At 36.3% G+C, this 23,911-nt stretch overlaps 1 protein-coding gene across 4 annotated transcripts in view; it reads right to left on the reverse strand.

Moving 5' to 3' along the window:
• The window catches only part of KDM5A (lysine demethylase 5A), a 95,878-nt gene extending 71,967 nt beyond the window's left edge, over positions 1-23,911 (reverse strand). Inside the window, exons 1-8 of one of the 4 annotated variants that reach the window (XM_035028493.1) lie at positions 23,330-23,494; positions 20,733-20,810; positions 19,261-19,383; positions 10,517-10,687; positions 8,371-8,505; positions 2,876-2,981; positions 1,616-1,707; positions 857-1,015 (exon numbers count right to left, since the gene is read on the reverse strand). In XM_035028493.1, coding sequence (XP_034884384.1) covers positions 857-1,015; positions 1,616-1,707; positions 2,876-2,981; positions 8,371-8,505; positions 10,517-10,687; positions 19,261-19,383; positions 20,733-20,810; positions 23,330-23,494 — 1,029 coding nt within the window. Of the gene's footprint in view, positions 1-856; positions 1,016-1,615; positions 1,708-2,875; positions 2,982-8,370; positions 8,506-10,516; positions 10,688-19,260; positions 19,384-20,732; positions 20,811-23,329 lie in introns of all 4 variants that reach the window. The other 3 variants (XM_035028497.1, XM_035028496.1, XM_035028494.1) reach the window with 3 other exon arrangements.

The following is a 23,911-nucleotide window of genomic DNA, read 5'->3' on the forward strand; positions in this document are numbered from 1 at the left end:
TCGAGTCCCACACTGGGCTCCGTGCTCAGTGGGAAGCCTGCTTCTCCCTTGCCCATGCCCCCTGCTTGTGTTCCTGCTCTCACTGTCTCTGTCTCTGTCAAATAAATAAGTAAAATCTTTAAAAAATAAAAAAATTTAAAAAAAATAAAAAAGTAAACAGATTAGGTATTTCAGGACAATAATGTCTTTATAATCTTTCCATAAGAATAATCCAGTATAATCAAGTAAAAATTAAACAAGCTAATAGATACCATCAGTTTATCTGGTAACATGAAAACTGGATGCATAAATCCCAAGTTCTAGAGCTTCACGTCTTTTACATTTTTTTTTAATTTTAAAAAGACAAATAACCCACAGTTTTCCTTCATTTTTATTATTTTCCAAGAATACTAACGTTCTGAATAAAAGTATCATTCATCTTCAGCAATAAACAGAATTATCTAACCAATAGTCAAAAAAAGAACTTTTGAAAGGTAAGCTGCCGCAATACAATTATTATATTTTCATTCAATATTGCTCTTAAGAAAATCCCAGAGATTTTTTTTTTTAAAGATTTTATTTATTTTTTGATAGAGAGAGACACAGCAAGAGAGGGAACACAAGCAGGGGGAGTGGGAGAGGGAGAAGCAGGCTTCCCGCCGAGCAGGGAGCCCGATGCGGGGCTCGATTCCAGGACACTGGGATCATGACCTGAGCCGAAGGCAGATGCGTAACAGCTGAGCCACCCAGGTGCCCCAATCCCAGAGATTTTAAACATTGAAGAACAAAGCAAGAGCTTTTGAGAATGGGTTTACTGTATGTGTGTATGTGAACATCACTGCTATTAAAAAAGGATCTGTAAAGGTCAGGCTTGTACCTCAGCAACACATTTAGGACACCTCCAGTCTCCTTTGGGCACATCAGGTAGTGGGGGAATTAAACAGAATGTATGATAGCTGTCATCACATCCATCACACAAAAGCAACTTATCTTCATTATTTCCCCGACCACAAAACATACAAACATAGAGATCAACCTGTTAGAGAACAAACAAGATAAAATAAAAGTCTATTTTCTATAATAATAATATTAAATTTTTACCAGGAACTCCTTAATTGAAACAAAATAATGTACACTAAAAGTACACATAACTTAAATCCTGAATATTTTTTAAATGATTGTATTTAGACAAGTTTTCATAAAACTTCCTCAATTTCCTCAGTGCTTCTACAGGCAAGTTAATAAAAGCATATCAAGTTATCGGAATAAAGAAAGACCACAAATCCAGGTTACTTGAAAGTCAATTATATAAATAAAATACACCATGTCATCCTTCCTACATACACTCTTTGACAGAGAATGAATACTGAGCACTGTCCACATTACAGCTCAAGAATTTACAGATTCATATTCATTCTCTCACTCACAAGGTACATGTGAGGATAACTCAGGGAAAGAGTCAATGTAAACAGACAAAGCAAGGTTCACATTACATAAATGAAAGCTGGACTTTAGATTTACCATCTAGTCTTCTAACCAAATGAACTAACTAAACGGCATACCAATATATAACGAGATAAAAAGTGCAAAACTAAAAATAAATCCTTTCCCTCCTGACACATCTCAGAACACTTACAAAGTTAACAGAGAGAGTTCCTTTCCGTTGTCTCATTTGCATGTTAAATGCGTCTGACCTGTTGGTAACTTTTCGTCTTCGGGAGACCTCATCTTGAAATAAAAATAGTTATATAATAATAGTAAAAACTAATGTTGAGAGCTTACTATGGACCAGACACTATTTAAAATAATTTAAATTAAATCTCAAAACACTATGAGGTAGATATGCTATTATCCCCATTGAAGATAAAGAATCTAAGGTATAGAGAAGTTAGATAACTTGCCCAAAATCACACAGCCAGTCAGTGGCAGATTTGGAAATCTAATCCAGGCAATCAAGCTCCAGAGAGCTTAACTACTAATTCTATACTGCCTGTATGTAGTGCTTATCAGGGACTAATTGAGACGAGTTTTAAGATCACTGCCAGCCAATGCAGTAAGTACAAGAATGAAAAAGATAAACTGCTTAATTCTTAGAAGGGTGATAATAAACATCATGATGCATTTAGTAGGTCCTATCACACTGAATGTTTTTAGAGTGATGGGACAATATCATCTGACCCTCCAGAGTTCTCGTCCACAATCTGAATTGTGACTTAATTTCTCATATCATGAAAAGGGTAATAATACGACTTGTGATTACAGCATTGCATTAAATTCATATACATTAAAAACAAATCCAACACAATCTTTGTAGAGTTTTAAAACTGACATGTACATAGAGAGAATAGTGAAACTTGATCTTTGCATTAGCAATTTTACTCAGAAAGTTTCAAACCTACTAAGCTGAGAGTACAAGGCTTTCTTCAAACACAGTTTATTTAAATGAAGTGTCATATCAAGGCAATTATGGAAAAATAACAAAATCAGAATTAGAATTTTAGTCATAAGCTCTCCACAGTACATTTTGTTACTAAAGGTCAGAGAATCCTGTCTTTGAATTTGAAAGTTATAAGCTATGGATCACCAGGTAAGAACCATTCATTTCACCATTCTCTCCTAAACTAGCCTTTAGAAACTATAAATTTCTGCGTAACATATTAGACATGGAAAGGGAAAATTTCTCTCTTCCAAATATTACAAAAATTCAATAAAATATGGTTCCTCAAGTCTTAAATTTAAGATTATATGCCATAAAAGGTGATCCGTCTAGGAACCACGTTCCAATGTTTACACTCATAAGAAAATCCCAAGGCAAAATGCAATTCAAATATTTGAATCTTATTAGAACCATATGGCTATACCTTATTTCTTTTCATGACCGAATAAGATATTTTACCTTCTTTATCTTTTTCTCCCATTGCTAGGCCCACGACCTTAGGCCCAGCCCCAAAAATTCGAAGTTTCTTCAGTTCCGTGTTTCTGTTCACTTCTCCAGATTCTGACTAAAAAAATAATAAACAAAACTCACATTAATCATTCTGATTCATACATTTATTTTCTTACGCAAGGAAAGTTTCAAGATCCTCTCCAATATGAAGAAAAAAATATATTTCTTCTCTCTAAATCCACTCACTGCCTCATTACAACAGCTGAATAGTCATCCAAGCACTATGCAACACCCAGTTTCCTTTCCACAAAAGAAAATCTCTTTATTAAAACCACAGCTGTCAATTAGGTTCTGTCCAGAGACAAATGCCACTGGTTATAACCAGTATAATACTGGTAATAATAGAAATCCTCACTTCTACTTTGCTAATGGACACCCATCTTTGATCAGAAGGCAATATGCCCATCCTATTAGATGAATAATGATTATCCTAAGCCAACCATGCCATTTCCCTTTGTTAGTGATGACCTAACTAGGAGAGGAAATGTTATCCTGGTCTAGACCAACGAGACATAGAGAACATCTACTAGAAGCCTCGGGAAAGATTTTCATCTTCTAATAAAAGAGAAAGCTTCTTATAAAGAGTAATAAGCCTTTTACCCCAACTTCCTTCCCTACTGTTAGGAGATTCAGCCTGGTGAAAGCATTGCGCTGGACTCTAACAACCACATTGTAATTAGGAAGAGATATACTACCCACACACTGAAGAAAGCAAGGTAGAAAGATGGAAAGAGCCTGGCCCTTCATGGCAATGTGCAGTTGCTGCATCAGTCCTAGAACTACCTATTTCTGGAAATCTTATGTGAAAACTGTGTCCTTATGTGAAAATTGTGTTGTTAATGTTTAAGCTGATGTCATTTGGCACTCAAGTACTTGAAGATGAGAGCATCCTGATAGATGCAAATGTTACACCATGAATTCAGATGGACCATACACACTGAATGTACACTAAGTAAATAACTAAAACTTATTAAAAATACAGTCAATAAGAATAAAAATAAATCAGGATAAAATACAGACTTTATAAGTCTATGATCATATAAGAACCAAACCAACCAAAATGGCATTTTAATATATATATTTAAACTTTAGTAGATTGATTTAATTATACTAATCAACCTCTACAGTCAGTCCAGTGATAAACACGACACTATACATTCTTCATCACTATTAATGCACAGTACATAATAAGAAAACCTAACATAGGGGCGCCTGGGTGGCTCAGTTGGTTAAGCAACTGCCTTCGGCTCAGGTCATGATCCCGGAGTCCCGGGATCGAGTCCCGCATCAGGCTCCCTGCTCAGCGAAGAGCCTGCTTCTCCCTCTGACCCTCCCCCCTCTCATGTACTCTCTCTCAAATAAATAAATAAATCTTAAAAAAAAAAAAGAAAAAAAAAAAGAAAACCTAACATACACTAAGTAGATACTATGTACCATATAGAAGTATTTTAATCAATTAATCCTCACAATAACCGTTTCAGACAGACGACAAAGTTCCAAAAAGTACAAATAATAAAACATTATTTGATCTTAATAGAATAAAAACTAGAAGTAACAAAATAAAAAATAAAAAGACCTGTTAGAAATCTTTAACTTCCTATTAAAAATGATAACAAAAAAAAGACTATACATCAGAATCTTCAGAATAAATTAAAGTAGTGATCACAGGAAGTTTTATAGTCTTAACATCTCAGTCAAAACAGAAGAATGGAAATAAATTAAGTTTCCAACTCAAAAAGCTAGGAAAAGAGCTACAACATAAACCAAAAGAACTCTGTAATGCTAGATTAGAACTGGAATTATCAGTCCATTTCTGAAAATATAAACTCATAATGTTTTAAATTTTATTTCCCAGCCCTAACCACTAAAAGGGCCTACCAAAAGCAATGGCATCCCAGGAGGAACAAGCACACCTTGTGCTCAGATCTCAGTTTCTAAATATCATTTCACACTAAAATGAACCAGAATTCTGTGGAGAAATGGCTGATTCCAGGTCTAAAGCAAGGCAAGAAGACAATGAGCCTTTTTGTGCTAAATAAGTGCTCAAAAAGGATGGAGACATGTCAAAAGAGTATCATGAACCAGCTTGAAGGGGTTCCCATTAGCCAAATTTGGAACAACAGGATTATCAAAAAGGAGTAAGAGATTGTAATAAATTACAAGACATTGTATTTTTAAAAAATCATGATCTATAGTGATACTAAAAAGGAGCAGGGGTCAGTCATGGTCCCACTGGTACACACATTCATCAAAATTCACCAAACTGTACACTTAAGATATAAAACATTTTACTGTATGAAAAAAATACCTCAAGAAAGTGTGGGAGAAGAGTTCTCCTTTAATGAAAAATGTTAACAAATGTAAAAAATGACAGAGCTAGAAAATCACCCAGCCTGCAACCACCAACATAACAACTAACTCAGGTAAGATCATCAATGAATGTGAAAACTACTGGGTAAAACTTAACTGGAAGACAGGTTATTCACCCTATCTTATAGTTTACCCTGATTACTTTTATTACAAAGAGAATAAGTATAATGGAGAAACCTGGCTCAAACTTAGTGTCACCAATAATGAGATACACTGGCATTATGGGCTTCACTCTAATGTATAAATGTGTTAAGGGTCTAATAACCCTTCATACAGACAAACTATGAATCCAACTTTCAAAAAGCTCACAAGTGAGGTCACGGATGAAAAAACAATCATCACAGGGGTGCCTGGGTGGATCAGTCGGTTAAGTATCTGACTCTTGACCTTGGCTCAGGTCATGATCTCAGGGTTGTGAGATACAGACCTGCATCAGGCTCTGTGCTCAACAGAGAGTCTGCTTGAGATTTCCTCTCTCTCTGCCCCTTCCCCCACTTGCATGTGCTTTCATTCTCTCTCTCTTTCTCTAAAATAAATATTATTTATCTATTCTTAAAAAAAAAAAAAGAATAAAAACAATCATAGAGGAGTAAGGCAAGTGATGTGATAGAAGAAAGGGGAGTAGGATAACTTTCATAACTTCTGTTTCTTGTTTAAGATACTATTGGATGGCTGTGCTTGTCATGGACACTAAGCTAAAAAATAACAAAGGAAAAACAGATTTAGAGAAGGTGATAATGTTTGAGATACGCTGAATTCAGCATACCTGTTGTGGCCACCAATATGCATTCAGGGATATACATATAACATATGCACACACACATCCCTGGTAAACAGAAAAGAAACATGGGTGTCAAGACATATTTAGGAGTCCTGAGTGTACAGGTAGTAATCGAAATCATAGGGTAGGTAAGATAGCTAGGGAGAACAAAGACAGGAAAAGACTTAAAATACCATGTAAAGGGCAATGGTAAGAGAGAACAAAGATGACTGAGGAGAGGTCAGAGAGTGAAGAGGATAACCGAGAGAGGCATCACGGAAGCCAAAGAAAAATTAAGTTAACTGAATTTCAAGGAGAGGAGTCAACAACTGTATTAAATGTATATTTGACCAGAGATGAAGAAGAAATAAAAAAAGGTCCTCAGCTTTTGACAATTATTAACTCGGTGGTAACTGGGGTGGTGCAGTTTCAATAAAATGATTTAGCTCAATGTCAGATTACATAGCACAAAAGCTAAACAGATACTAAGGAAACTGAGAAAACATCAACTGTTTTTCAAGAAACTTCATGAAAAGAGGCAAAATCTCCCTTCCTAGGGAGATTTTGTTTTAAGATGACAGAGACTTTAAACACATTTACATTGGGGGTAGGAGGAGATCCAGCAGACAGAGGTAAGAGAGAGAGAGATTTCACAAGTGATCTATTAAAATCCCTAAAGAAGCCAGAAAGGACAGATGTGGGAAGATTATCGTTAGAGACAAAGGTACCCTTTGCTCACAGAGATTGGCAGAAATTAAGAATGAATACCAACAATTCTGTGTATGGGGCAAGAAGTCGAAGGAATTCTACCAGAAAGCCTTTCTCTTCTTTCTGAAATTGAAGACTAAGAATGAGGCAGACTAGGCAATACAGTAATTAAGGACAAATTGTGAGCTGAACAAATTCTTCATTGAAAAGCCGACAATGGTTCTAGTTTCTACCTGGTACCAACCAATCTGACCACAATGACAATTATTACAATGAGTAAAAACATTCTATGTAGTCCTTTCATATATATAGGCAATGAGCAACAGCGCTTTTTCATGGTTTCAAAAGGAACATTCAAAGAAATTTCATCACAAGCTGTCAACTCATTAGAGGAGCAGGGCCAACTGGGGCAACTCTTCAAAACTGAGTCACCAAGTCAGAGACTAGTCTTCAAGTGTTTCAGGTGTTGAAATAGAATCATCACTATACACCCAAAGATGATTAGAACTTTTGAGATCAACCACAGTAATAAAAATCACTTAATGACTAAACCAGAGTTTACTAATTTGTAATGGTTTATAACTAAGAATTCTCATTATGCTAAATATAAATTATAATTATACTATAATGCAATAAAATTATTTAATTATGAATTACTAAACAATTTATATTACATATTGGTAATTTACTAATAAATGAACATAAATTTATAATTCACTTTCCAGTGAATTTCCACTGAATTCACATTCGCAATCCAAGACACCTACCTTTCTCTTATCAAAGTACCTAAGAAGCTAAATTATTATTCAGGAGATTATTTAAGGAGCATAAATTCAGAGCAAGGAAAGCAGCATCTTACTGTCCCAACCTATGGACCTGTCAACTTTAAAAACACACTTTTGAGGGGGCACCTAGGTGGCTCAGTTGGTTAAGCATCTGCCTTCGGCACAGGTCATGATCCCAGGGTCCTGGGATCAAGCCCCACATCAGGCTCCCTGCTCAGCGGGGAGTCTGCTTCTCCATCTCCCTCTGCCCTCTCACCCTTGCTTGTGCTCTCAAATAAATAAATAAAATATTGAAAAAAAAAAACACCAAAAACACACTCTGAGGACCACAAATGAGAATGGGGAAAGGAGGACAGATGCAGACAAGAAGAAATTAGGGCATTTTTCTTCTGATGAAATTATTTTAGGCTACAAGAACACTACAGAAGTTAACATTGGAATGGTTCAAACACCAAAACTTATACCCTAGCTTTTAAAGGAATGAATGAAAAATAAAACCACCCTTCCCTACTCCTCTCATTTTTGCTAACCACGAAAATAAAATATACTACAGTTCATCAGCATGTCTATAACACTGACCCTACAGTACCCAGAGTCACTCTCTGATTTGTCCTCCTCGTCAAAACTGTTCAAAATTAACAAAAAATTTTCTAAATCAGACTGAATTTTACAATTTCTTCCTGTTCATCTTAAAGGTAAATGAAAGACAGGTCTCTTCACGTTCTAAAAAATAGTACATGAATGACTCCAATAACCACAAAATTGTTCTGCAGTCAATACACTTAAAACTCCTGTTAAAAATGATCCATGGAAGTTGATACCTGAGACTTGACACGCCTTGTTCTCTTCGGCAGAATGTTCATTCTTGTGCCTGGCTCTGGGGAAGTTTGGACATCAGTGCCAAGAACCTCAGGCTCTACTTTTTCCTTAAGATCTAAATTAGGCATCTGTACACCCTAAAGAATCAGAGCACAGAAAGAGAACAGGTTCACTGATAAGAAATCAGACTGGAGAATCAGGGGAAAAGTATTAAATTTCCAATAAATCCCCAAAACTACATGAAACCAGATGACAATTCTACCCACCAAATTGATCTATAGATTCAAGACAATCCCTATCAAAATCCTAGCAGGCTTTTGTTGTAGAAATTGAGAAGTAAATTTCTAAAATTTATGTGGAAATGCAAAATCTTTGGATATTCTGAAAAAAGAAGAACCAAGTTGGAAGACTAACACTATTGGATATCAAAACTTACTATAAGGCTACAGTACTCGAGACCAGTATAGTATTGGTGTTAGGGTAAGTATACGGACCAAAAAACAAAACAAAGACCAGAAATAAACCCACATTTGTAGTCAACTGATTTTCAACAAAGGTGCCCAGGTAAATCAACAGGAAAAGGGTAGTAGTCTTTTAAACATGACACTGGTACAACTGAATATTCATATACATATACATTTCCCCTCCCTTCCCCAAAATGAAATACTTCTACCTCCTACTATACACATACAAAAAAAAAAAACCTCAAAATGATCTCAGGCCTAAATATAAAAGCTAAAACTATAAAACTTCTAGATGACAACAAAAAAGAGTATCTTTGGGGCCTTGGGTTAGGAAAAGATTTCTTAGATATGACAACAGAAGCACAATCCATAAAAGGGGGGGAAGGAAATTAATAAACTACTCTTCAAACAGACACCATTATAAAAATGAAAAGATAAACCACAGACTAGCAGAAAGTATTTGTAAAATCATATACCTGATAAAAGACTTGTATCCAGATTATATAGCAAACTCTTAAAACAAGTGTAAGATGACAAACAATCCAATAAAAAAAAAGATCAGAACAGACACTTCATCAAGGAAGATATACAAATGGCTAATATGCACATGAAAAGATGCACACCACCACTGGTCATTAGGGAAATGAAAATTAAAACCACAATGAGATACCACTACACACCCACTAGAATGGCTATAAGCAAAAAAACTGACAATACCAAGTGTTGGCAAAGACGTGAAGAAACTGGAAGCCTCTACATTACTGGTGGGAATGTAAAATGGTTCAGCCTACTTTGGAAAACAGTTTGGCAGTTTCTTAAAAAGTTAAACAAAAAACTTACCATATAACCCAGCAATTCCACTCCTAGGTATCTACCCAAGAGAAATGAAAACATATGTCCACACAAAGACTTATTCATGAATATTCATAGCATTTATTCATAATAGCCATAAACTGGAAACAATCCAACTGTCCACCGACTGGTAAATGGATAAACAAATACGGTATATCCATACAATGGACTATTATTCAGCCATAAAAGGAATGAAGTACTAATACAGGCTAAAACACAGATGAACCTTGAAAACATTAGGCTAAGTGAAAGAAGCCAGACACAAAATTATATTGTATAATTCCATCTATGTGAAATTTCTACAAAGGCAAAAAACTACAGAGCCAGAAAGCAAATCAGGTGTTTATCTGGGTTTGGGGGTACGAACAGGAACCAACTACAACCAAACACAAAGGAACTTTGTAGGCTGATGGAAATATTCTAAAACTGAGCTGAGGTGATCACTGCATAAATGTGTAATTTATTAAAGCTTACTGACTGTGTATCTACAATGACTGAATTCTACAGTATGCAAATTATAACCTCAAAAAGCTGTTAAAAAAATACATGAAACCAAAGGAGGAATTTTTCAAAAAGCTTAATGAGAATTTATTTTAAATAAATAAGAAAACATCCTTCATTCCCATTGGCCTTCATCTTGTAAACCACCAAAACTAGCTGCAATTTGTAAATCACACCTTGCTACCCCAAATATTGGTACCTGGAGAAATCTTTTTAACTTGCTATGCTTAGCGAACTGCTAACTTGTTACGGTGAACACAGTCTAACATTCATATTTGGCAGACTGGATTTATCTACTCCTATAAAAAAAAAAAAAAATGATGCATCTCACCATAAGGCTGACACCAGATTGGAAAAGTTCATATGGGTAGAGAATTCTTTCATAATGTGACTTCAAAAGAGACCCAGTTCCTTTTCCTGGCAGATATCCCAAGCGACTACCCACTTTAGACCATTTCTTCTCTTTTGTGACCATTTCAAAACCTCCTTTGCTGGCAACAATCTGAAAAGAAAGTAAAACCTATTTAGAGAAAGAAGGCAGATTCATGTATTCTGAATCTGTATCTTGCCTGCTAAATAGAAAAATTATTCTGAGCTTAGATTTCTAATTTCCACAAATATCTGACAAAATTGAAACCTGTCAACATTTAAAGTATGAAATGAATGATTTTCGGAAGGTTTGAACTCTACTATTTAATGTTAATGTGCCCATTTTTGCATTCAAATACATTTAATGAATTTACACTTTGTACGTTATACACCTTGAGAAAACTAAACAGATTTATGTACTCGATATCCACAAGAAACTCAAAATATAAAATAAGAATTAAAACAAAAACAAACATAAGCATAAATGTAAGTTATATAGTATGAAATGAACATAAATCCTGAAATTGGGAAATGTACCAAATAACTTACAGAATTTTAACAAAAATGTCAAGGAAAAAGTGGATTCAAAGGCTATTTTAGAAAAGGCTGTAATTTTTCAAAAGGAGTTTTACATGGAAGATTATGAAGGAACGATGGGGAAAGATCAGATTACAGTGGTAGACTTACTAGAAAATATAGTACAGGATGTATTAATGTAGGAAAAGTTAAGATAAATTGGATAATTTGGCTGAATGCTCACATCAAACCAGGCACTATATTGATACTCTACATCTCTCACACTCTAAAATATAGGCAGTCTTCAGTTGACTGATGATAAAATAAAAAGGACTATGACATGGTTATTTGAACTCAAAAAAATTTCCTAGAGTGTACACTACTGTTATTTCTCTGTATCAAAAAAAGTTAAGGGCGCCTGGGTGGCTGAGTTGGTTAAGCAACTGCCTTCAGCTCAGGTCATGATCCTGGAACCCTGGATCGAGTCCCGCATCGGGCTCCCTGCTCGGCAGGGAGTCTGCTTCTCCCTCTGACCCTCCCCCTCTCATGTGCTCTCTCTCTCTCTCTCTCTCTCAAATAAATAAATAAAATCTTTAAAAAAAAAAAAAGTTAAGAGAGGAGTGCCTGGCTGGCTCAGTCAGTGGAACATGTAACTTGATGTCAGGGTTGTGAGTTCAAGCCCCACACTGGGCATAAAGCTTACTTAAAAAAAAAAAAGTTGGGACGCGTGGGCGGCTCAGCCGTTAAGCGTCTGCCTTTGGCTCAGGTCATGATCCCAGGATCCTGGGATCGAGTCCCAAATCAGGCTCCTTGCTCAGCGGGGAGCCTGCTTCTCTCTCTGCCTGCCATTGCTTGTGCTCTCTCCCTCTCTCTCTCTCTGACAAATAAAATCTTTTAAAATTTTTTTTAAAAAGTTAAAAGAAAAATTAAACATAGAATTACATGATTCAACAATTCCACCCAAAAAAAAGTGAAAACAGGGTTAAACAGATGCAAACCAATGTTCACGGCAGCATTACTCACAAGAGTCAAATGGTGGAAACAACCCAAAGGTCCATCAAGAGATGAATGAATAAACAAAATCTGATATATACATATAATGGAATATTATTCACCCTTAAAAAGGAATGAAACTGATGCATGTGACAACATGGATCCTTGAAAACATTATGCTCAAATACAAAAAGATGAATATTATATGATTCCACTTACATGAAATACCTAGAAATAAACAAGTTTATATAGAAAGGAAGTAGAAGAGCGGTTTTACACCAGGGGCCCGAAGGGAGAGGGGAAGTTTTGGAGTGATGATTGTACAACATTTTGAATGTACTTAATGCCATTAAATTATACACTTAAAAAAATGGTAACTGTTATCCTATGCATATTTTACCACAATTTTGTATAAAAGGGTTAAGAACATGGCCTGTGGAGCCAGATTGCCAGAGTTCAAATCTCAACTCCACTACTTAGTAACTGCGTGACCTTGGGCTAGTTATGTCATAATTTGCACTTCGGGGTCCTCACTATTATTAAAATATTAATAATTTAACAGCACTTACACTTTATTTTATGAGGCAGTTGTGAAGACAAATAAAATAAAACATGAAAAGCACCAGGACAAAATAAGCACTGTGTCAACGTTAGCAGTATTATAATGACTGTGTGTGTGGGCAAGTGGGGGGTGTGAATGCTATAAATAAATGAACATTTTGAGCTCTTAGACTCTACAATGCTCTTATAGACAAAGATGAACCTATACCAAAGCAAAATTTCCCTCTACTGAAATATGTGAAAGCTTGGTGGCAACACATAAGTTCACGTGCACAAGAGTTGAACACATCTCTAATTCTTTAGCTTCTTTTAGCACATCCTCAGAAAAGCCACCTCTCTTTAAAAAGGCTAGCCAGGGGAAAATTATAATGAGAAAAAAGTTTATTTTTCCAATGTTGTAGTGTAGAGGAAAACACAATGAGGGCGTTTTAGAAGGCTGTCTGGAAGCAACTGCATGAATCAGGATGCCTTTCATTCACATCTTTCCAGTGCTTCTGTACTGTCAAGTACTGTCAAGTACTGTTCTGGGTGCTTGAGATCCATCTGTGAATAAAACAAAGATCTTTGCCCTCATGGTGCTCACGTTCTAGCAGGAAAAACAGGCCATAAACACCGTATGTATATTTTAAAGTGATAAATCCCATAGAAGAAACTTTAAAAAGCAGTTAAAAGACCTCAGAAGTAGCAAAGTGAGGGTTTAACTAAAGTATTAAACAGTCACAAAAAACTTCATTATAAAGGTGAAATTTGAGCAAAGACTCCTTCTAGGTGAAACAGTTACCCAAGCAGACATACAGGGAATAGTCAGAGCAGGAGCCCCATGTTAGAAGCACACCTCAAATGTCTGAGGAACAATAAGGAAGCCAATGTGGTTGAAGCAAGTGGGGAGGAGTTCGAAAGGAAACAGAAACTCTCTTAGTAATCTTCATTATACAATACATTTATCACCATTACATACTACTCTAGTTTATATGCAAAGCACTTTAAGTTAAATTTCCATTAGTAATGATATATCTGCACGGATCCAGTCAGGCTGTCCCATCCAGTTAAGATGCTTACTGGCATGCAGTTGTGAAAATGACAGCCAGCACAGAGTATGGCTAAGAAATAAGATAAAACTATCTCACTAAGAAATCAACACTATGACTTTGGCTTCGTGCACACAAACACTCTAACAATCTAACAGGGCCTGATACAATAAAAACACACAAAACTTAGCACGTTTTTCTTCAGCTGACAGAGTCAAGAATTATCATGTATAATTTCAAAATATAATGCAGCCATCAAAAAAAAAAAAAAATGAAATCAGGGTGCCTGGGTGGCTCAGCCGTTAAGCATCTGCCTTCGGCTCAGGTCATGACCCCAGGGTCCTGGGATCGAGCCCCACATCGGGCTCCCTGCTTGGAGGGAAGCCTGCTTCTCCCTCTCCCACTCCCCCTGCTTCTCCCTCTCCCACTCCCCCTGCTTGTGTACCTGCTCTCACTAACTCTCTCTGTCAAATAAATAAATAAAATCTTTAAAAAAAAAAAAAAAATGAAATCTTGCCATTTGCAATGACGGGGATGGAACTAGAAGGTATTATGCTAAGCAAAATAAGTCAATCAGAGAAAGATAATTATCATATCTTACTGATAGGTGGAATTAGAGAAACAAGGCAGAGGATCATAGGGGAAGAGAGGAAAAAAATGAAACAAGACAAAACCTGAGAGGGAGAAAAACCGTAAGAGACTCTTAATCTCAGGAAACAAACTGAAGGTTGCTGGAGTAGAGTGGGGTGGGAGGGATGGGGTGGCTGGTGATGGACACTGGGGAGGGTATGTGCTATGGTGAGCGCTGTGAATTGTGTTAAGACTGACGAATCACAGACTGTACCCCTGAAACAAATAATACATTATGTGTTAACAATAAAAAATAACAAAAAATAAAATAAAAATAAATTTAAAAAATTTCAAAATAGGGGCGCCTGGGTGGCTCAGTCGTTAAGCGTCTGCCTTCTGCTCAGGGTCCTGGGATCGAGCCCCACATCAGGCTTCCTGCTCAGTGGGAAGCCTGCTTCCCCCTCCTTACTCTCCCTGCTGTGTTCCCTCTCTCGCTGTGTCTCTCTCTGTCAAATAAATAAATAAAATCTTTAAAAAAAAAATTTTTTTTCGGGTTCCTGGGTGGCTCAGTTGGTTAAGCGACTGCCTTTGGCTCAGGTCATGATCCTGGAGTCCCGGGATCGAGTCCCGCATCAGGCTCCCTGCTCAGCGGGGGGTCTGCTTCTCCCTCTGACCCTCCTCCCTCTCGTGCTCTCTGTCTCTCATTCTCTCTCGCAAATAAATAAAATCTTTAAAAAAAAAAAAATTTTTTTTTCAAAATATAAAACCATTTACTCCATTTTGTCATGAACTGTATCACACCATTATTACTAGAAAAATATCACTTACAAGCCATACCCTATAAAACGGTACATAACATGCAAAGATAAACTGAACAAAATGGAAACAAGCCCTTAATCAATACTTGACCAAAGAATAATGTCAACTGAGGCCAAAATTTCCATCCAATGTAAAAAAAACTAAGTCTGGCCAGTAGAAGACAATCTTAACAGACATAAAGTAGCAATAGTTTTCTACTTAGAAGTTCCCTCTCAAGCCTCCACTGAAAAGACAGTAAAGGAACAAAAAGGCACAGAACCAAGAGAAAGCAGATACACAAGTGATAATCTAGCAGGCAATATCAAAAACCCACCAAGCACCTTCAACAGAAGAAAGCCAAGGAGAAGCTTTTCCAATACAGAGCCTGGAAAGGCCTAAGAAATGGAAGCAACAATCCCTTTAAAATTAGAGATGGCGGGGCACCTGGGTGGCTCAGTGGGTTAAGCATCTGCCTTCGGCTCAGGTCATGATCCCAGGGTCCTGGGATAGAGCCCAGAGTTGGGCTCCTTGCTCAGTGGGGAGCCTGTTTCTCCCTCTTCCTCTGCCTGCCACTCCCCCTTGCTTGGGCTCTCACTTTCGCTATCCCTCTGCCAAGTAAATAAATAAAATCTTAAAAAAATAAAATAAAATAAAGTCAGAGGTGGCAATAAATAGAGAACAGGACTGGCTGAAAACCTGTATAAAAGCAATCAGACCTCCTCCAGTCAGCACAGCCAGGCAACTACTGCTCTCCAATCCCAGGACAAGACTAGAGATTTACTCTCAGGAGAGTCTGAAAAGAAGGAACCTAAGAGAAATAGGTAAGCAAACTATAGGATCAGTCTAATACTCTAATAGTCTAACATCAAGTTATTAGTCTAACATCCAACTAATAAAAGTTCAGAAAGAGAGAAAAGATAAGCGGAAGAAATTATCAAAGACTACAAAAAATACAAGAAAAGTTTTAAGACCTCAAAGACATGAGTTCAGATAAAGAAAGTTATCAAGTGGGGAGGGGGTGGGAGGATGGGGTGGCTGGGTGATGGACACTGTGGAGGGTATGTGTTGTGGTGAGCGCTGGGTGTTGTGTAAGAGTGATGAATCACAGACCTGTACCCCTGAAACAGGTAATACATTATATGTTACTTAAAAAAAAAAAAAAAAGAATTAAACATACATGCCCCAGTGCCTATACCCAAGTTTAAAAAAAAAAAAAAAGTTATCAAGTGCAATAAAAGTATTAAATGAGATAGTGGAATTCTCTCCTCAGAAGTGGTTTCACAGAGAATGGTATCAGGAAGGCTATGAAGAAGGCAGTAGTTTGGGTATAAATGGAGGAAGACAATATGGCATATCACATGGAGCTAAAACTGGATCCGAGATCAAGGGCTACTAAAATTTTGCTTTTGCTTGGAGAGGTCTCCTGCATAGCTGTGCCACTGAGAAAGACAGCAAAAAGATGAAAGTCTTAGAATCATTGACTGGAATGATTCACAAATTCCCTTATGATGACCCTACTTAGAATAAACTTCATGAAGACTTAGACAAAAACAAAAGGTAAATTTAAAAGCTTTGTTTATTATTAAATGTTCAGGTGGACTTAAAATTAGTGCTGAAGATTCCAGACTTTCATTTTAAGGATGACAGATGAACAAAGATGAAACATCAAGGAACAGATGTCCATCTATTAAGTGTTTAAAAATGTGATAAAAAGCAAAACAATAAATAAGTAAATAAACATATATGTATACAATGAAAATAAACACATACCAATGCATTTACCACTGTGAAATCTCAAGGCACTTGGAATAAAGATCAGATTCTACATCTTCAAGAAAAAGAAAGCCACACAGGAAGGAAAAATAATTAATATAGCATCAGTCTCTCAACAGTAACAGTGAAAGCTGAAAAGATTATGGAGTAAGGCTTTCAAAATACTAAAGGAAAACAATTTACAACTTAGACTTCTAAACCTCACCAAACTACCACTAAAGTGTAGAACACTTTTAAATAAGCAAAAAATTTACATTCCATTTATCTTCTTGTTCAAGAAACTAACAGAAGAAATGCTTCACCAAAATAGGAGGAAATCAAATAATATGAAGACTTGAAATAAAGGGAAAGGCAAAGGGAATTCCCAGAATGATAAAAGCAAAAGGAGGTTCCAAGCTGACAGCTGACCTTAAAAGAACAAGGAATCTGGATTGGAGCAGAAAAAAGAACTCCAGAGAAATGGCTCCAAGAAAAAATGGAACTGACAGATTACCTGACAGGTAAAGATTTATACTGCTGCTGGAAAATCTGAAAATAAATTTTTGATGGTTACAAAGAAAACTTAAAAAATAAAAACAGGGAGGGGGATTATTAACTCCAAGGAAAATAAAAATTGTAAGGAAAACAATCATAGCACACTATAAGGCTCAGGTACAAACAATATTTGTATTTATAGTCACAGTAATAACTTCTGATTAATAAAAAATTGATCTAGGACACTCAGCTGGCTCAGTTCATGGAGCATGCAACTTTTGATTTGGGGGTTGTAAGTTGGAGCCCCATGATGGGGGTAGAGATTACTTAAAAATAAAATCTTTAAAAATTTGATCTAACTACACTAGAATGGAAGAGGGGAAGTATGTAAGGATTTACACTCTCCATCTCTAATAGTAGAAAATCAGTGTATAATATTTAAAACTGAAAAGTGAAGAACTAGCATGAGCATATTATTTGGAAATACAAAGATCTAAATCAGAAACAGCTAAAAGAATTGAAAGTAATTAGTTCTGAGGAGTGGGAATGGGAGTGGAGAGGTGGAGAGGAAGAATGCTGCTTTTCATTTTATATTTTAAAAAGTATTACACTGACCGGGCGCCTGGGTGGCTCAGTCGGTTAAGCGACTGCCTTTGGCTCAGGTCATGATCCCAGGGTCCTGGGATCGAGTCCCACATCAGGCTCCCTGCTCTGCGGGGAGCCTGCTTCTCCCTCTCCCACTCCCCTTGCTTGTGTTCCCTCTCTCGCTGTGTCTCTCCATCAAATAAATAAATAAAATCTTTAAAAAAAAAAAAAAAAAGTATTACACTGACCAAAAAAAAAAGTTTTTAAGGGCTAGAATGAATGTTCCTTGCTGCACTGATTATAAACAGTAATTGTTAATGTAAAACTCCATTATAGACATTCTGAGTAACACTTTTTATTATTAAAAATAATAAAACAAAGTGATAATTTAATCAACACAGGAAACCATCAAAATGAGAAATTAATGACTGAGACCGGATAACTGAAAATTCGCTTCCCATTAGAAACTAGTGGAAAGTGTTTCAAAATCATGTCTACAATAACACAAACTCCAGAGATGCTCACCAGCTGTCAGCCAAATATAATATTTTTTTTAGTTTTAGTATAAAATTTAATATAAAATTTTTAGAGCATTGTGACCTGACACTAAATTTAAATTGCATTACAAAAAATAACTTAAATATGTTTGTCTTGTTTTTTCTTGGAAGTGAAATCTCCAAAATTAACTCTATAATTTGAGTAACATTTTATTTCAAAACAGTTTATCAATCAGAGGATATCAAAGGCCACACAGAAAAAGATACTTTGCAAAGTTCCTCAGATAATCAAGCTATCTTCACTCACAAGTCAGAAGGAACATAAATTTTTATTATTGTATTAACAAAACATGTTTTGAAGGTAATTTAAATGCTGCTGCAGGTCAGTTAGTTCTTTTCACATTAGGAACAAAGTTAACAAGTTTAGGCAAAAATTAGTCTAAACTCTTCACCCTTAAGTTTTCAAACTCTTATTCATTCTGGATAATGCTGGCTTCAGTTAACCATTAGCACTACTTACAGATATTGATAGATATCACACATGAGAATGGTGAGTAACATGAATCTCTTTTAATATAACAAGTTTTCAATTAAGAAGTAGAAAAAAGATGACAAGGTCAACATAAAACATTATACACTCAACACCAAGATAATATTAATAGATTGGTGTCATTTCTTTTGCATATTGTTTATCATAGAGCCCACTAATCTGTCATTAAATAAGTCTTATAATATAAAATAATTTTAAAGATAACTTCAAAATCTGTCATTTACATTTACTCATGCTTGTATTTCATTGTCAAACAAATCCTGCACAGGAAACGATGTTTTCCATCAAGTTTATTGGAAATTCCTCATTTCATAGATTCACTAGCCTCTGCTCCAATTTCTAAACCAAGTACAAGCCTCACCTTGCTCAAAGCATACAGATCCAGGATTTTTCTCTCCACCACTGGAATCTTCAAAGTAGATCCTTGGAGTTCCCAAAATTTTGCTAATTGATCCAAGAAGTCCAGTCTCACTCTGGTCATTGCCTAAGATTATTAAAAAACAGAAATCAGAAATAGGAATTAAGTTATGATTGAAAATAAATGAGTTTTACTTAACAAAGGTACTCATTTCTCTAAAGAAATCCAAAAACTTCATTACTGCTTAGTCCAATCCTGTAAAATAAGGCAATAAAAAACAAAATACTTCTAATAAACTTTATTCACTAAGGCAAAAAAGTCACTCCCTAATATATTAGAAATGTTCTTATATTTAATCAACCAAAGCAATTTTTTTGTAAAAGTTGGCTTAACTTTAAGCTAACCAGAAAATTTAGTAAATTGGATTATTCTGTTTCTAAGCATTCTATCATTTCATCCGTAGAAAATATGCCTACCTCAGGTACACCAATTCTCCACCCCACTGATATTAAGATCCTTCATGTATCTAATTACAAGAGACTAAAGGGAAGAAATAAAATCTCAGAAAATAAATGTTTCAGAAGCATCAAGGGGGGGAAAAAAACTTCACTATGACATATTAAGCCTCAGCTAGCTAAGATTTCTCTTTTGTACTCTGAAACACTTTTCTACCACACTGAAGTATCTTCCGATAACCCGGCAGAGAGGAAAAACAGCAATATTTAAATAGACTTCAATCTAGAAAATTTAAGAGACTAGTAATATTTAAAGAGAGAGTTACTAAATCAGATTAACAGTCCTGGGAAAGTTCTGTTAAAGTTAAAAATAACCTTTGAAAAGCTTTGATAAAATATTAAAGCCTACTTTTCAAAGACGCCCAAGAGACAGAATCTCCCAACATTAACATAAAATTTTAGTAGAATAGTAAGTGCTGAAGAAGTAGAACTTAGAATTTCAGGTCTCAAAATGAAAAAAAAAAAAAAAGAATTTCAGGTCTCTGCAGGTAAGCAATGGATATTTCCACTATGAAAAACATAGCTAGAGATAGTTTCCCATAGTCCCAGTTAAGCAGAAAAACTGTTAACAACTACTTTTTACAATTTTTTTTTTTTTTAATCAGAAACTTCCATTCAGGCGCACCAGGGTGGCTCATTTAGTTAAGCAGCCAACTCTTGATCTCAGCCTAGGTCTTGATCTCAAAGTCGTGGGTTCAAGCCCTGTGTAGGGTTCACCCCCAAAGTGGATCCTACTTAATAAAAAAGAAAGAGAGAAAGAAAGAAAGAAAGAGAAAGAAAGAGAAAAGAAAGAAAAGGGAAAAGAAAAAAGAAAAGAAAAGAAAGGAAAAAAAAACTTCCTTCCATTCAATCCCAACTAACGTTAATTCTAAGCCCTGGTACATGAGTTGCTCAAAGTTCTCTACTAGAACCCTGACATTAAAATGAATCAGGAGGCAGAAATCCTGATATAACACTCACCTCAAGTTCATTCAGGCGCTGGACTCTGGGAGTGAAACGAAAACTTTTTACTTCACATGCAAATGGAGGTTGCCAATCCTAAATAGAAATATATATATATATATATATATATCTTTAAACACACTGATGTATAAGCAAAGAATGCATTATTCATTCCCTTAATTTAAGGGATGAACAGCCATAAATCATAATGAAAACAAGTCAACTTTAAGTCTTTTTCATTGTAGAAACAGAAAAAGTAATATTTTTAGATGAGATATTTTTAATATTACTTATCTCCAATCATTCCTCATATTCTATTATTAAAATTATTTTATCTATAAATCCTCCTCAAACTTCACCAGTCCCATTATTTATAAGCCACAATTATGCTTTCCCCAATTACTCAAGTGGAATGCAGTGAACTCATGTATCATAAAACAGTGTCTAATAAACACCTAAGTTTACCAAATTATAAACAGAATTTGAAAGAAACTAAAAAGGGTAAAATTGAAGATTAAAAAGTGATTTTTTTAAAGTACTTATATAATTGGTTAATATCTTTTTTTATTCATGTCTAATGTGACACAGCACTTTACAGTCCATGTTACATAAATGTTTTGTTCAAAGCCTGGTATTTCAGCGCCCAAATATTAAAAAAAAAAAAAAAAAAAAAGTAAGCAAATCCACAGAACAAGGGCAATTTCCAGATTGGAGTTGTGGTATAACTGAAATGAGATAGCACAATTCAAGCAGGGTTCTAGAAAACATATTTTGATTTGGCCTAAATAACAGTAAATCTACTCAAACATGTGAAAAGTAGTCAAAAAAATTTTTTTTATCTTGGAAACTAAAGAACTTCACCAATATTGAAATTAAATTCTGCTTATAAACAAGATTTATTTTTAATAATAATATAACATACAAAGAGAAGCTACATTATTTCTATCTTTTTTTAGTAATAAAAGGCATACATATACACTTTTTTTACCTAAAGGAAACCTGAATACAATTTCTAACTTCATAAAGACAACAGAGTAGATGAATATATGGTTTAAGAAAAACTTCAGGGCTTAAAGTTTTGCCAGTATTAGAGGTAATTTTGATGGCTAAACAGTTAAATGAAGCTTTAGGAGGATGGCAATGCATATACCATCACTCATCATAGCAATCAGCTTTTAATCTTTTGCCTGTGATTAATAGTTTATAAATCTTAATCAAATTCATTAAGCACCAACAGGTTTAGCAGCATGTCTGGGTTTTAGAATCAAATAGATTGATCTAGGTTCAAAATACACTTTGCCACACACCCAAGATCATACATTTGATAAGTTATATAACTTATTCAAACTTGTCTCATCTGTAAAATGAGATATTATTTAACCCACTAGGGCTTCAAAGAATATTAAGTGAAATAATCTGTAGGTGCTAAATTAGCTCCTCCTCCTCCCTCCTATCTTAAGCTCTTTTTATTCTCTATGGTGCACACCACTGTGGTAGTGTGGTGAGAGCAGACGCTTTTTTAAAATGCAGTATGGAGAACAGTACTTCACCATTTATTCTTATAACTAGTAAACAAAACACAAAGCAAGGTGTCCGTTTAATAAGCACTGAAGGCAACAGTTCACAAACGTTAATGTGCATTAAACTTCATCTGAGAGTACGTGCTAGAAAAGCACATTCTAGAACTTCCACATCTAGAAATTTATCCTAGTCTGAAAAGGGGCCTAGAGATCTGCATTTTAGCCAGCATCTGGTTGAGCCTTATCCAAGTGGACAAAGAACAGCATTTGGAAACGTAGGTCTTATGGGTAAAGAAAAAAAAACCTTTTGACCTTGAGCAAATCACTCAACCTCTTGGGGCACTAATTCCCCCAAAGGAGCAGTTTCTGCTTTCCTTGCCTTAACGATTGAGGATTATAAAAAACCTACAGGCAAATAGTTATTTGCAATAATTGCAATTCATAAATCTTTGAACCCTGGTTCCTTATGTCAAAAGAGTAAACGTTTTCTTCCACCTCTATTGTTGACTAATTCCTCTTAAATCACCAAATTCTAAAATAAATGCTGCTCCTTCTCTTCCCCTGGGAAGACTTTTTCATTGCAGCAACAAAGTCTAGGGTTATTTTGTAATAACATTCTACGGGACAACTAGATCTCAGACTACCGTTTAAGAAACCTTACCCTTGAGATGAGGCCCGCAAATATTTAATAAATTAAGCATTAACAGAACTTGGATAAAAAAAATAGTCAATGCAAGGGCAGTTTTTACTATAGCACCATAACGAGAGAGCACCATACATGAGGTAAGATATGTCCTGTCCTAACACTTCAAACACCTTCTCGGCCAACGAAAGGCCTTAGGTCTTTTGTTACCCTTGCCTACAATCAAAGGAGAAGAAAAGTACCAGCTCCCAAGTTCTAGGCAGAAAGGCTCCTGGGACACCACTCTCGCGTTCAGACGTGCCTACCGCATAAGGCTGCGAAAGAAACCAAGGCAAGAACATCCAGAAACTTAGCTTCTAGTTGTTGAGAAGCGAGAGAGTAAATATGAGAGGGCAGAAGGACCGGAAAAGTAAAGCTAAAGCACTCTCCCCTCTCTCCTCGGACTCCGGTACCTTGGGCGGTCGGATTTTGCAGATGCCGGTTTTCTCCGCGAGAGGCCGGATGCGGCCGATAAAGCTGAGAGGGTCCGTGAACTCCTCCCAGCTGGGCTCAAAGACTGGACACTCAGGAGGTGGCACGAACTCCGCCGCGTAGCCCCCCGGCCCCACGCCTGCCATAGCAATACCCGGGGGGCCCCCGGGGGAGGGGGAGGGGGAGGGAACAGGTGGAGAAAGGCTGGCTGAAGCCCACCGAACCCGCTCACGTCTCCTGACAGGGGCCGAAACTCATCTTCTCGGACAAGAACCGCTCAACACAGGAACCCCACAATCGCTTCCTCTTCTCGTTTGTTATTGTTTCCTTCGGGGTTTTTCCTCTCTGGGTCAGGACTTTTCCGGAAGTTAACGTACTGTCAAATCCCTCCGCCACCACAGAAACAGAATCCCTCCGCAGCAACGCGACGCCTCATCGTAGGGCCTTCCTTCTTCCTCCCTTTGCCCTTAGCCGCGTGTGCTTCCTAGTCTCCTTGTCTGCGAAAGTTCTGCGCTGTCCGAAGACTACAAGCGGCACACCGTGGAGGGCCCACGAGCTCTCCT

Source organism: Mirounga leonina, unplaced genomic scaffold (assembly GCF_011800145.1).
Source record: "Mirounga leonina isolate KUSES-001 unplaced genomic scaffold, KU_Mleo_1.0 Mir_201, whole genome shotgun sequence".
NCBI lineage: Eukaryota > Metazoa > Chordata > Mammalia > Carnivora > Phocidae > Mirounga > Mirounga leonina.